At 39.0% G+C, this 15,409-nt stretch overlaps 1 protein-coding gene across 3 annotated transcripts in view; it reads left to right on the forward strand.

Moving 5' to 3' along the window:
* RUNX1 (RUNX family transcription factor 1) overlaps nucleotides 1–15,409 on the forward strand; it is a 210,101-nt gene that overhangs the window by 145,828 nt on the left and 48,864 nt on the right. For 2 of the 3 annotated variants that reach the window (XM_020789339.3, XM_072994110.2), the window contains one exon: nucleotides 8,501–8,692. The exons of the other annotated variant lie outside the window; for it this stretch is intronic. In XM_020789339.3, coding sequence (XP_020644998.1) covers nucleotides 8,501–8,692 — 192 coding nt within the window. The remainder of the gene's footprint in view (nucleotides 1–8,500; nucleotides 8,693–15,409) is intronic. 3 annotated transcript variants of the gene reach the window in all.

Here is a 15,409-nt window from a genome sequence, read left to right on the forward strand (position 1 = left end):
CTTTATCCTTTGTGCAGGTGCTAAGACTTGTGCTTCTCTAAAGCAAAGAGAAAGGGTTCCAAAAAGAGAGATTTCTACTCCTCCATCATGCTTTTGGCTTTTACTTATTAATTCTGTTTAGAGTAATCAATAGACATGGGAAGTTGTTCATTGTGATTTTCATAAGATCTGGTTGCTCATCTGTTTAGTTAAATGAATAAATGAATAAATGAATACATGAATGAATAAATGAATGAATGAATGAATAAATGAATGAATAAATGAATAAATAAATGAATAAATGAATGAATAAATGAATAAATAAATAAATAAATAAATAAATAAATAAATAAATAAATAAATAAATAAATAAATAAATAAATAGTGGCACCATTGGGCTTTGGGAAGAGAAATGGCAAGAGCCCCAGTTAATAGATGAAAATGTATGTTTCCTATATGTATGCACAGTCATTTATTTAATTGTTCAAATGTAATGCAATGCACAGGGTCCTGTGGCCCTATATTGAAAGAAGGCATAGTTACACAGAAATTTTCCACGCTGATGGTTTGCCGATTTAGTGTAGGGCACAGTTCTCTGCAAGAAGAAGAAGCATGAATGGCTTAAGGTTTTGCTTAGTAGTTCTGAAGAGTGACATCCATTATATTCCCTGATAGATACAGATTTCTCTGCCATTTGGTGGAAAGGAAGAAAGGGTGTCTGATTTCCCTATTTTTGAAAATACAAAAACTAGCCTTCACCCAGGTCTGTCTCCAGTAAAGCGATTCACTGCAGTTTTTAGAATATAAAGCAGAACAGAAAGTCTTCTGGACAGAGGCAGGCTTCTATTTCTCTCTTTTTGACATCATACCAGCCTGAGAAGTTGAGTTTCATTTTGTCACAAGATTATTAATAAAAGGGTAATATCATCACTTTATAATTTGGATTCTGGATCTGGGTACCCTTATTTCTCTAATCCACCAAGGAATGAATGGTTACACAGTTTTTAAAATCTCCCTATCTCTAGTCTTTAAAGCAACTTGAATGGAATGGAATGAATGCATAAAGGTTTTACATTAGTTCTGGAAGATGCCCAGGCTTAAAATTTCCAGAGGTTCTAGAAAAATAAAACTCAAAGTAGCACAGCATCATTGTTAGGGTCAACAAAACTGCCACAAAAGTATGCACACTTCTGAATTCTGCAGAGCTCTTAGTCAAGGTAGATGGTTAAAAAGAAATGGAAAAGTCCCAAAATTCTGCAGACTCTTGTGACAATTTTACTAATCCTAATAAATTCAAGAATAAGCATTATCTCCTTTACTTTTTCTCCAGTGTAATTCTAAGTTGAGGGACAGCCACCAACAACGTATTTCTGCATGCCATTGCACGACTGACATGGCCTTAGGTCAGGAGTGGGCAAAGTGGCATCACATATGGTCATCAGAGTCCCCACCCACCATCAAAATGGCTTTCCCAGTTAGAAAGAATGGATTGCTGTGCTGTGCAGGAACAGTGGTTCACCTTTTGAATATATTTTCCACCCCACATGGTAACATATATGCTTATGTCTCTTAACACTGGGACTTTGGGAAAGGAACTTTCAGATTATTATTTTTTTCCAAGGTTTTGCTTTGCTTTGCATTTTTGGTGGTCCATGTGGCCCTTAGAGGAGCCCAGAGACATAAAATTGGTCCCCAGACCTGCTGGAGTTGTGCAGCCCATGCCCTGGATAGTGTGCTTAAGAGATCTTTCCTAAGTATCCATAGACTTTGCGGTAAAAAGTGGAGATTCTCTTTTACTTATATTACCAGGCTGCAAACAGCTTTGTAGGTCACCTACGGTCATTTCAATATAGCTCAGACGGTGTTATCTCACCTGGCTTCTGACACAAATTGGTTACAAGGAATGAGATTGATGTTTTTGCAATTAAATCTACAGTACTAATACCAGCTAACTAGAACATCACAAGGCCTATCCCATCCCATCCCATCTACCCCTGCATGTGGCATTCTGGCCTGGTCTTTGTTACCTGCTGACCCTATCTTTTCAACCCAGCCACTGAGAATTTTGGTTGACCACACCACTTCACTGTTGAAAGTTAATACCATTTGCCTCATTCTCTGCTGTTCACAAGAAGCCAAAGAAAACAAGGGGAAGAATAACTTGCCTGTGTGCAGTTTGGAAACTTCTCAGACATTCTGCTTTCAGGACTCTATACAGTAGCTTACTATATCTTGTTGCAGCTGCAGAGAAAAAGGAAGCAAACAGCATAGCATACATAAGACTAAGCAAAACCATTAAGGACACCACAGTTTGCAATGAATTGAACTTGAGACCCTACTTGTGTGTAACAAAGTGTTGGCACAATGGAGAGACTGTTAGTAAGTTGAAGGAGAAATGTTTGAGCCAGTCCCCTCTTGAAATGCAAAGATGCTCAAAGCAAAAAAAAAGGGGGGGAGTGGGGGGAGAAGAAAGTCATTACTAGTTTTATTACAAGAGAGTTATTTTTATTCATGTTACAAGGGTAAACATTCAAGCAAGGGAAAATCTACTTTTCCTTCCACCACCCCATTTGTTAAGCAAAGTTTTGATGACTCAGGGCATACATGAGCAATGAAATAGAGGTCCTTTTCATTGGTTGGGTGCCTGTTGGTTCTACATCAGTTTAGTTAGAAACTATTTTTAATTCAACAGAGACAGGTTGGAAATGAAATGGATATCTTATTTCTGAAGAAATTCCCCAGCCCCAAGTCCATCATAATGATTGGCATCAAAGGCCATGCATGATCTGGAGAGTCTATTTGCACATAGCAATAGGCTTCTGGATCAGGAAGACCTGTTGTTAGTAGTTTGCACAGGAAACCTGTGTGAAGGCAATTGAGCTGTATACCTGAAATTCACTTTTCATGCAGAAGTCAGTTCCATCCTGCTAACTGTACATGTGGTATTGTAGATTGTTGAAGTATTTGCACGTTCCTTCAAAGAAATGCACATACCAATACTTGCATGTCTGAAAGCATTCTGGGTTCATTTCTGGCACAGGATTCTCACCCTAACACACTGTTTAAGTGGCTGAAATCCTGTTGCTTTTTTATGCAGCTGCAAGGCAAATGGCATAATATTCATTTGCTTCCAGCTGGCAATAAAAGAATCCCCACTGGGATTCTTGAACATTTGCCAAACCAGCTGTACAATAGGATTCCAGCCATTGTGTCAACAAAGTCCATAAAACACAGAATAGATGCAACCCCCTTGTGAAGTTTTCACATTCTCCATCAGTCTTTCAAGAGGAGGATTGAGAGTGATATCTGGAACAAATGTATGTGAATAATGATGAGACAGAAAAATCACCAGGAAGGAAAGTCCAAAAAAAAGTCATATAGTTGTCTGCAAGGAACTATGCCCTTTCCAAGATGAACTGTGTCAATGTGTTGGTAAACCCTGTATTCCATCAAGTGCAGGGGATGCTCGCAGGCCTTTTATGCAAGACAAGAAGGAAAAAGGCACTTCAGAGTCACCAGCTATGCAAAGAAAAAAGGGCTTAATGCCTATCGGCAGGTGCCTTTTCTCCAAATACTAAGAAAATCTTCCCTTGCAGACTTAGTAATATATTTAATGTAATGTCAGAGAGGAAGACAAATTGTTTCCCATCCCAATTGAAGGTACTGGTCTTGACTCATGAATCTCTGAATGGCTTGGAGCTAGAATATGAATACTGTACTACCTCTCTCATATGAGTCTCCTCATAATGGAATGATGGTGTATATTCCAAGATCCTGAGAAGCTAGAGTAGGTGGAAAAGGACAAGGACAAGGCCTTTTCTATATTATCACTTCCGGTGTGGAATTCCCCCCCCCAATAGAAAGTCAGGGCATCTTCATCTCCAGTGGGTTTTCAGCTGACCATAGAGCGGATGTTGTTTCACTGGGACTTTTATTCTTCCAAAGTTTTATTTTATTTTATTGTGGTTATAGTGTACATTGCTTTGAGGGCTCTGGTGGACAGAGAAGTGATATATGAAATACATGCTATAAATAACAAATATCCTTCCCAGAGACATATAGTTCTCTCTCCTCATTTCTCTCAGATAGGACTTTAAGTGTCTTCTCAATGGATTAATTTTTGCACACTTGCTTCACTATTGTATAGTCTTTGAACAACAGTGTTTTCAGTGAATGTGGGGCCAAATAAGTATTTTGTTTTATTTTCATTCAACTCACATCTATCTCCTCCACCCTAGTCTAGGTTACTAGTTACATGTTGATACTACTGTACTTGGTTCCAAAATTGTTACCAAAGACTGATACTGATACAGCATCTACATATTATTTTTCAAGTTCATATGATTGAACAGGGTCTTTTCTCACATTAAAATTCATTTTATCCAATGATTGTTAAAGAAACTATATCATAGTGGATAAAGGACAATTTGTATCTGCCAGAGCTGCAGTCTGTCATTTACAATGGTTAAACGCATCATGAAACACATATTCCTTCAGAGATGTGAATTCCATGGTGAAAATAACATGTCAGTTTTCGTGTGTGATAATGGTCAGAAATCTGCTTTTTAAAAAACTGTATGTACAGACTTATGAGCAGTAGCCATGCACTATATCAAGAGCCTTGTGGCACAGTGGTTAAACTGCTGTACTGCCAAAACTGTGCTCACGACCTGGGGTTCAATCCCAGGTAGCGGCTCAAGGTTGACTCAGTCTTCTATCCTTCTGAGGTCAGTAAAATGAGTACCCAGCTTGCTGGGTGGGCAATGCATAGCCTGCATAATTAACTTGTAAATCGCCCAGAGAGTGCTTGAAACACTATGGGGTGGTACTGTATATAGGCAGCACGCTTTGCACTATATCCCTGTACTGTATATGTACAGCAAAAGTCGACCAGCACATGTGCTCATTATCTGTGCTTAGCTGCATGCAGGATATATGTTAATAGTGATATATACGTATGGACAAATCATGATAAGACACATCTGAATCAGGTCTAATCTGACTTTGAAAGGCTTGACAAAAGTCCTGGCATCACTGAGATAACAATGTTCATTAGCGGGTTCATGTAATGACCTGTAAGTTCCTTTACAAATTTCAGTGCATGTGCTTTACAAATTCCAGTACAAATTTCAGACTAATTACTTTGTCGGAAAAGAATAATTTTCAAAGCCATGTGAAAATCATGGAAGGAAAATATTGCATGGAATATGCTAAATTAAAGGCACAAATTGCTTTGTATTTAGTTGGTAGATTAGTGGCCCTTATTTATTAGTTTAATTAGTGGTCCTCATTCTGGACTCTGAAGGCTGGCCCCAGGCTGTTCAGGCTGTGATACTGAAAAAATCACCATGCTGAAGACAGTTTACATTTGTATGCAGCTTGCATGACCTTTGAGTGCTTGCATTCAAGTCAAGTGTCTTGAATCCAAATTCAGATTTGCATTACTGACAAATGAAAGGAAGACTTTTGCATTTGAAGTACAAAAGTATCAGATGAAAGTCTCTGTCACTTTTTTAAACAGGAGCAGGAGAGGAATGGGGTGGGCTAATGGGTGTAATGATAAAATCACTTCTAGATCCTTAGTCAAAATGTTATTGTTTATGGCCATAGGCCTTTACAATACTTCTAGATCCTATGCTTTACCCCTTTCATTCCTGTGATAATTTATAGCACAGTATGGAATCAGAGAGACACAGTCATCTGTGCCAATAGGTCTGACAGAACAAAGGAGAGACAAGTTGCTCATATTTGGAACCTCAGCACAAGCTATAAAATTTAATTCCAACTACCAGACAGTACTTTTAAAAGTGTGTTTTCCCTTAGATTTTCTTTTAAAGCTCATACTGTCATGAAAATGTTGAAAGGATGTTTTGTGGAGCAAGAGACAAGCTTAATTTTGAAGAAAAGATTGTCCATTCATTTGTTGGCCAGTCTCATATATAAAAATAAATGACAATTATGTGTTGAGATTTGATTTAAAACTCCAAGGACAAAAAATTGTAGTAGCTTTTCAGTGACATGGAAACAAACTATATATTACAGAGAGTTCAGCTTGACATGTAACATACAGTTTCACCCTTAACTTTACCAGTAGCAACCTTTGTGGTGTCTTTGGACAAAAACTCCTCCTTGTTCCAGAATTTCTTAAGGAACCTGCAGGGAATTTCACCCCAAAAGGAAGCTTGATCCGTAAGGAACACTTTCTAACTGTTCAGAAGCTTAGGGAATTTTGTAGGGCTAAAAATAAATTGAAAAGAAGAGAAACTGAGGCACCAACGAGTTGTGTAGAGTGAAGAATTAGTACTCAGGAGGCCTGGGTTGAAATCCCTGCTCAGCCATGGAAATTCACTGGGGGAGTGGAAATGGTAAAGTCATTCCATAAATGTCTCACGTGCCTTGGAATTCCTATTACGGTAATTGTAAGCTGGTTCCTACTTGGCAGTACATAGCAGCAACAACAACGACAACAACAACAAATTAAAGTGAATATCTGACCCTAGAAATGCAGTCAATTCTCCTACTTGCTCTAAGCAAAGAAATTAGTTGAGAGGGAAACAAGAAATGGAGAAGAGTTCAATTATTATACAAAAGATTTGGACTATATTTCTTTCTTATTGTGATTATAGCCATGATTTTAAAAAAAGGCTAGAAATGGTTGCTGTAGGTTCAGAGGATTGCACCTAATTATATTACAAGTTTAATTACCACAAAAAGACAAGCCAAAATGCTCTTGTTTACCACAGTGCTCCTCATCCATTGGGTATTGAATTAGGGGATATCTGAACCACCTTGGGTCTCCATATCTGGAGAAAGTTGGCTTATAAATAAAACAAGTAAATAATTTATATCTATATAAATGTAGGACTTTCAAACCCAGATATTGCATAGAGATTTCAAAAAGATTTCTGTAGGATTTCTGAGGAACTTTAGTTCTGTCTTGTAGATAGACAAAGTTATTATTATGTATTCTCCAAGGCTTTCATGGCCAGGATCTGATGGTTGTTGTGGGTTTTTCGGGCTCTTTGGCCGTGTTCTGAAGGTTGCTCTTCCTGATGTTTCGCCAGTCTCTATGGCCGGCATCTTCAGAGGACTGGAGTAGGAACTCAGTCCATGCTGTTTTGATGTTTTAACAAACAGCAACAGAGCATGGACTGAGTTCCTACTCCAGTCCTCTGAAGATGCTGGCCACAGAGACTGGCGAAACATCAGGAAGAACAACCTTTTGAACACAGCCAAAGAGCCCGAAAAACCCACAACAACCATATTATTATTATTATTATTATTATTATTATTATTATTATTATTATTATTATTATTATTATTATTATTATTATTATTATTATTATTATTATTATTATTATTATTATTATTATTATTATTATTACTATTATTACTATTATTACTATTATTACTATTATTACTATTATTACTACTACTACTACTACTACTACTACTACTACTAAACTATACTTCCCAGAATACAGCTGTGCTTATGTGAATATTCTGGGAGTTGTATATAAAAAAAGTAACTTCGCCTGTCTCTGAACTGTTTTATCGGATCAGACTTCCTTTAGTTTGGAGAGAAGTTATTGCCCTCTTTTTTAAAGGTGCCATGTTTGTCCTTGCCACCTCAACTTAAAAGGCATCAGGAAACAGATGGCAGGAGGTACTTCTGCCCAATACTTCATAAATCTCCAGCCCATTAGTTATGTGCCATCAAGTCGGAAACGATTTATAGTGACCCTAATAGGGCTTCTAAGGTAAGTGAGATATTTAAGAAGCATTGTACCAATTCCATCCCCCCAGTGAGTTTCTATGGCCAAGCAAGGATTACATCCCTGGTCTCCAAGTCCTCATCTATCACTCTATCCACTATGCCACACTGGGTATGCTCATTAATATGAGTAAATATTGGGCAAGTTATGCACATATTCTAAGGTGGTATTAGGCAGCATCCTAATACTACTCTGCCAGTCAAGCTGAGTGGTATATTTAGGGTGTGTGTTATACAGATATGCTTCATTAAGTGATGAAATAGGTCTGCTTGTCAGATCATATTACTTTCTTCACCATTGTATTCTGTATTCAGCATGCTTTGTTTTGGAATTGACTTTTGGAAGATAAACACATGCTTAATTTGCAAGTTTGATTGCTGAGTGATGTATCTTTGAGAAAATACTATTGTAGGAGAGCAAATGGGTTAGTAAGAGAGAATACTTATTCATCTTCCCATCTAATTTGACCCAGAGTTATTCTGTATTTCTTGTCAGACTCTATAACAGAACAGAGTATCGGAAAATACATGTACATAGACATTTGTTGCTGCCTGTGGTGAAGATATCTTCTCAAATCCAATGAAATTTAATTGTGCTCCAAGTTCCTTTGAAATGCTTTTAGTTGGACTAAGGTCATCATGTAGCACACCAAACAAGAATAAGGTATCAGCTTTCTGAGAGTAGTTATAGATTGCATCCATCAGGCATTTTATCATCTTCTTTCCCCTCCCCCCTTCCTATAATAGGACACCGTCAGAAACTAGATGAACAGACAAAGCCTGGGAGTTTGTCCTTTTCAGAACGTCTGAGTGAACTGGAGCAGTTGCGTCGCACGGCCATAAGGGTCAGCCCACACCACCCAGCCCCCACACCTAACCCAAGAACGTCCTTGAACCACACCACTGGTTTTAACCCTCAGCCTCAGAGCCAGATTCAGGGTAAGTACCTGAATTTCCTCCCCAACTCCCATGCCTGTCATCGTGGAGAAGGTTGTTCATTGGCCACTGGAATCACTGTGAGAATAAGCTGCTTTGCAGGATGGCACTCTGGATTTATTTTTATTTATTTTTTTGCCAGTAGACTTCATCTGTCACAAAAAAAAATAGTAGCTGTGCTGAGACAGAAGGGGAAATGGCAAAAGAGAGAGAAGGGGGGCAGTATAGACCAAACTCTAGTTTCCGTTATTACTTTTCTTGTGGTTTAACTTCGGTATCACCCACCCTTGCCTGTAGATTATGTACAAGGACCACATATCTCTTCCCCCCCCCCCTTTTGTTGTTACAAAATATATGTGTAGAAACATAGCACAGGCTCTAATACTCCAACAGCTTGTGGCAGAACGTCACGTGATGCACCATGGAAGCTTAGTGGCTGCTTTTCCTATGGGAGAATAATTTCAGGAAGCAGAAGTTTGTCTTCTTAATAGCAGCTTCTTTACAGGGAAGCCACCATCAGGTTTTTATTACAAACATTTGCATGTAACATGGTTATTCATCTGGAGTTCAAGCCTGCTCCTTTGTTACTCAGTGTGCTCTTGAATTAACTATGACCAGGTCCTTGAGAGCACCTTGTCATTGCAAGGTAGTCCACATGTTGTACCTGATTTCTGCTAGAAATCTCTTCATCACTGCAGCCTCCTTGCTTGCCCGATCTGAAAAAGAAACAAAGCTTGGGAAGAGTTACTTCATTATGTTTTGTCATGGAGAGGAATTTCCTCATGATATCTTACCCTGGGTATTAACTGAAACATGGGAAGCTGGAAAGGCTGCAGGAAAAAAAGGAGTACACAAAGAAATGAACCACACGTATTATGAGCCATGTGAGATAAATACAAGAACACAGAATAGGAACTATGGGAATTTCTCACGTTCAACATTTTTCTGGTACAGTTGTTTTTCCATACAATTAAATGTGAGTGGTCAAAAATATGCAGATAAAACTTTCAGCACAATAACACACAGAATTCAATGAGACTTACTTCTGAATCAGGATTGCCTTACACTAGAATGCATACATGCACTCCTGTGCACATCTATCAACTCAGAAATAAGTGCCACTGAGTTAATCTAGACTTGCTCCCAGGTATAGAATTGGGGCCTGAAGCTGTTTGCTCCAAACAATGACTTCACCTGTTTTCAATAGTAATTTTCTTAGCCCCTAAGAATGTTTATTTGACTATTTAGTGAGTTAGACCTCACCAGTGCATGTGAAACTCACTCTCATGGTTTATGATTATCATGAGGACATGCCTTAAAGCTAATTTTCTAGTTTATATTTTCCTGAGATACATCTTGGTTTTCCAACTATAATTCCAGACTGTATAATTGAAGCAAACTAAAACCATCCTGTCTTGGATAGCTTTTGAAATTTTATTTTGCAGCTATCTATCATAATCAGAGCAGTTGTAATTAAGTGGATGAATGACTTCATTAAATACCCTGATCTCTAACATATGATTTACAGAATGCTTAAATACATATGTAATTGAGTGTGTCTGAAATTAGGATGAATGGCATATGGCCACCTTAGAAAGCCACTCCCACCCCCAGTTTAGAAGGAAGTGCTTTGATCAGTCTAACACTCAGACATTTTTTTAAAAATCACATTGATTTTAAATTGAAAAAGTTTTTTTTTCTAAAATTCTGTTTTAAACAGTTTTTTTGTGTTGTGGGCCTATTATTTAGTTTCAATGGCAACAGTAGATGATGTTGTATATTTCTATTGATTAATTATTAATTAATGTTAATCAATAATTACCAGTAACAGCGACAGAGCGTACAAAACTAAAACATCAAAGTGTTTTGCAGAGTTAAAAAGAGACACAAAATTAATCTCTACATGTTATATACTTTAGAAAGGAAACCTATTATAAAAGGGGGGAAATCAGCCCATATGGTACTGTCATTTCATGCTTAGCTTTTTTTTTTAACAATAGCATCATAAGACCTCATTGCTAGAAGTTACTTTGGCTAGTTTCAATTGTGATACATGACCACAGTTTCTGCTATTAGTAATTTGTAACTTATACCATAGTTCAAGTTCCAGATATACAGTACAAGAGACAACCCACAATTTAGAACTGTTTATCTGCTTTTGTTTCCCATCCATCTGGGCACTTATTATTTTAAGTTTAGAAGTCCATTCATGTTTCCGTGGGATGTTTACAATTAATGTAACTGCAGTTTGTCAGTTGTCTGTGAATTCATGGCAAATCACACGTAGAACAGTTGCAATTTGCAAGTAAATTTCTAACTGCACTTTCAAGATAAAACATAGCTTATGGTTAAGCTTAGCTGGAGAATATGATTTTAAACAAACCATAGAACTGTAGAATTGGAAGGGACACTGCAGTTCAGGATCTAGCATTTAGGACACAATATCCTTGAGAGATGTCCAATCAACTTCTGCCAAAATATTTCCAGTAAAGAAGAGTTCACCACTTTCACTATCAAGCAGTTTGTATACTTAGGAATTTAAGATAATATTTGCCAAAAGCTATTCCCTATGGTTTTTGCCTTCTAACTCCAGGCTTGCTATTTGAAGTAACAGAACTGTGACCATTGTGTTGTACAAAGAAATATGTGCAATAAGTGTAAGATTCTGATCCTTCATTGGACAAGAATAGCTCTTTGAAATTTTGCTTCTTATACCAACTCAATGCAAGCTAGATTTATCCAGCCATTGTTTTATGATTGTTGTAGCTGTAAAGTAAATTAATGGCATGCCTGCTATATTGGGCATCTTGCATTCTTCAGCTGTTTCAGAATACTTTATAATTAGCCACAGGTTAGCCTTCAGGTCTCCACCTATCCTTTTCTCCTTTCTTAACTTGTACACTTTCTTAGCTTAAAAGCAGATAAAAGAATTGTATTTTCGGACTGCATTCTGCACCACTAGGAGCCAATGGGCAGGTTCATGTTTCACAGGACCCCGGGCAAGTGGTCAGTCTCTTTTCCAGTGGGAACATGCCATCTGCTTCCCAATTTACCTTCCAATGTCATTTCTCACATGCTAGGAGAGCAGCAAGGAAGGCAAATTGAGAGATAACAAAACAATGTTTTTCTCACTGAAAAAGGACCTCACTGTGTATTGGCATAGTAGAACATGTGAGAAATGTATAATCAGCCAGCACACCACTGAACACAGGCAGCTGGATTACAGAGGCATTGAAGATTGCAACCTTGTGTGCTATCTCTCTTCCACTCTTCTTCTCATCCAAGCATTTGTTTACTACTTCTCTGCACTCCATTTTCCTCCCACTGAGTCTTCTGTATGTTCTTAATTTCATTTGCTACTTGCACCCCCCATAATAATTATTTTCTACTACAAAATGGCAGTAGAGAGCTTCCATGCTTGATTTAATTTTTCCTTAAATATAACACACACCCTCTGTTCCTCCTCCAACTCCTCCCCCCCCCCTTATCCCTTCTCATGCGCTCCCCACTCTCTGCCCTGTCCTCACCCCTTGGAAGGAATATGCACAAGCCCTGCTCTTTTATGGGCAATGGAGAAAGGAAGGAATCCCTCCAGAACTCCATGAAATGGGAAGGCAATGGGAGGAAAGGTTTAGGAAATGGAGCGGGAGCTTAGGGCTATTAGTTCTTTATTTCTTGCACAGGGTGAGAGGCACCCCACACCCATTGTTAGAAGCTGTGTTGAGAACACTCTCTCCAATGACATCACAAATGATGTCTGAAAATCTTTTTTGTACACACCTCCTGGGCACAAGGTTTGTTCAAAACAAGGGAACAGACAGCAATAACAGATCTGGAAGGACCTGTGCTGCAACAAAACAAAAACCAGTTCCGAAATAAGGGAAAAGAATCCAGAAATACAAGAGATTGATTTGAGTCTTAGCTAACATTGGATAGATCTCTTGAACTATTCCAAATCAGTGACTGACTGAATCACCTCTCAAACAGGAGGAAGTACGATGTGTGAATGGGCTATGAATTGGTTGCTTTCTTATAGTCATAAAGTGAGCTCTACTTTAACATTGGGCTCAGTGTTAAAACAAGTGTTTAGTTCTTGGGTAACTCTCAAGCATCCTTTCCATCTTCCTTCTAACCATTTCTGCCGACTTCTCACCCATCTTCTGCCAGTGTATGTAGATCAAGACATTCAGTAAAGCTAGCCACAGAATTTTGATTCCCTCCACCCTGAGTACAGAGGACATTCAGCACGGCCTTGCTTGCTCCATCTCCCCTGCTCCCTTGCTCCTTGAGACATTTAAAGGACATAAAACTAAGATTTAGGCACTATTTAAGAGGCTGGTGAATTGATAGGTCTGGAGACTGAAAAAGTGAGTAAGGTAGTGGTAGTGGAATTGGTTAGTACTAGTGTTGTTGTAAAAAAAAAAGAAGTGGGGTGTCATAACGTGAGTCACTGCAAGTGGAAGGTCTACATGTATATTCTTCAGCCCATGAAGGACCAGAGTCTAGTTTACCAGAGACTACAGATTTCCCCAGGTTGCTCCAGGGTGTTTGTATTTTGCAATTCTTACTGATGCCAAGCTCAATTTTACTTCTGGCTATATATTATAGATAGTATAGACCTCACATGCCCACCCTATATTACCTTATGAAATTTGAGCCAAATGCACTGTTAGTATGATGCCTAAGCCAAATTGCAGAAACCTGTTGAGGAAATGCAGAGAAGAAAGGCAATTACGTCAGGATACTCTCAGCCTTTTGGATACAGATGGGGTATAGGATATAAATTAAGATGAAACATATTGCTGAGAATATATAAATATTCCCAATTGTGGTGAGTTACACTGTATATGTAAGTTGTGATTCCATTTGTCATTTATGTTTTTGTTATATTGTGTTTAAATAAATACTGTATTTTTCTGTGTATAAGACAACACCCACTTTTCTAAACCCAAATTAGAAAATTTGATCACTGTTTTCCCCCTCCACTTCCTAAGCCCCACAAAAGCAGCCTCAAACGGCTGTGGAAGTGGAGGGGGAAAGCAGTGATCTTAGGAAGTGGAGGGAAAAGAATCAGTGAAAGGGCTGCAGGATCGCAGCCCTTTGATCCTGCAGCCCTTTCATGGCTGCTTTCCCTGCCACTTCGTAAGCCCCATGGGGGTTAGGAAGTGGAGTGGGAAAGCAGCTATGAAAGGGCTGCAAGACTGCAGCCCTTTGATCCTTTGATTTATAACTCCCCGGGGCATATGATGTGGCGGGGAAAGCAGCCATGAAACGGCTGCAGGATGAAACTGCTGCAATCCTGCAGCACTTTGGTTCCTTCCCCCTTTACTTCCATGTATGTATGTATGTATGTATGTATGTATGTATGTATGTATGTATGTATGTATGTATGTATGTATGTATGTATGTATGTATGTATGTATGTATGTATGTATGTATGTAGAAGGAAGGAAGGAAGGAAGGAAGGAAGGAAGGAAGGAAGGAAGGAAGGAAGGAAGGAAGGAAGGAAGGAAGGAAGGAAGGAAGGAAGGAAGGAAGGAAGGAAGGAAGGAAGGAAGGAAGGAAGGAAGGAAGGAAGGAAGGAAGGAAGGAAGGAAGGAAGGAAGGAAGGAAGGAAGGAAGGAAGGAAGGAAGGAAGGAAGGAAGGAAGGAAGGAAGGAAGGAAGGAAGGAAGGAAGGAAGGAAGGAAGGAAGGAAGGAAGGAAGGAAGGAAGGAAGGAAGGAAGGAAGGAAGGAAGGAAGGAAGGAAGGAAGGAAGGAAGGAAGGAAGGAAGGAAGGAAGGAAGGAAGGAAGGAAGGAAGGAAGGAAGGAAGGAAGGAAGGAAGGAAGGAAGGAAGGAAGGAAGGAAGGAAGGAAGGAAGGAAGGAAGGAAGGAAGGAAGGAAGGAAGGAAGGAAGGAAGGAAGGAAGGAAGGAAGGAAGGAAGGAAGGAAGGAAGGAAGGAAGGAAGGAAGGAAGGAAGGAAGGAAGGAAGGAAGGAAGGAAGGAAGGAAGGAAGGAAGGAAGGAAGGAAGGAAGGAACGAACTTCTTGGTTGCACAGCTAGCTGCATGACTGGGGACCTGCCAGAGGGAAGAAAATTTCCATACAATTGTCCTTACATGCACATTTGTTTCTCAATAGCAATATGGCCAAAATATTTTGCAGATGCAATTTTTGGTGCCAACTTTTATTAGTTAAGTTTGATGGAGGAAGTATGGGGAATATAAACAACCAATACTGTAAAGCTCTTCAAAACATACCATAGGACTTTAGCTGTTGTGCATATGTATTTTGTCGTAGAAAAGCATAATCTGAAGGAGAGAAATAGTGGATGAGGTGAAATTTAAGCATTCTTCTCCATAGCTACTGCTTTGCTAGCATTTTTCTATTTCCTAAGCATTTTTGTTGAAAGCAATGGTGGAATTCTTATATGCATCTCCCTTTATGTAAGTTATAACATACTTCCTCATATAATACAGAAGCAGTACGGGTGAGCTGATTCTGGGAATGGACATGAGGTGTTCCTTTCCGTGCCTTACTCTGAATGGTGTGATTGGTCCAAGCATATGCATTCAGCAGCTCTCAAACTCCAACCTACCCAACTCCTAGCTTTTTATTCCACCAGCATCGGGCAAGCAGGTTGCAGGGTTCTGTCTCACCTACTTGCTAAATCTGCTGTCTGAGGCAACTCTCTCTGCCTGCCCATGGGCAGGCCAGCTTTGGAAGGTATCATGTATAA

This window comes from Pogona vitticeps, chromosome 3, assembly GCF_051106095.1.
Source record: "Pogona vitticeps strain Pit_001003342236 chromosome 3, PviZW2.1, whole genome shotgun sequence".
Taxonomy (NCBI): Eukaryota; Metazoa; Chordata; class Lepidosauria; order Squamata; family Agamidae; genus Pogona; species Pogona vitticeps.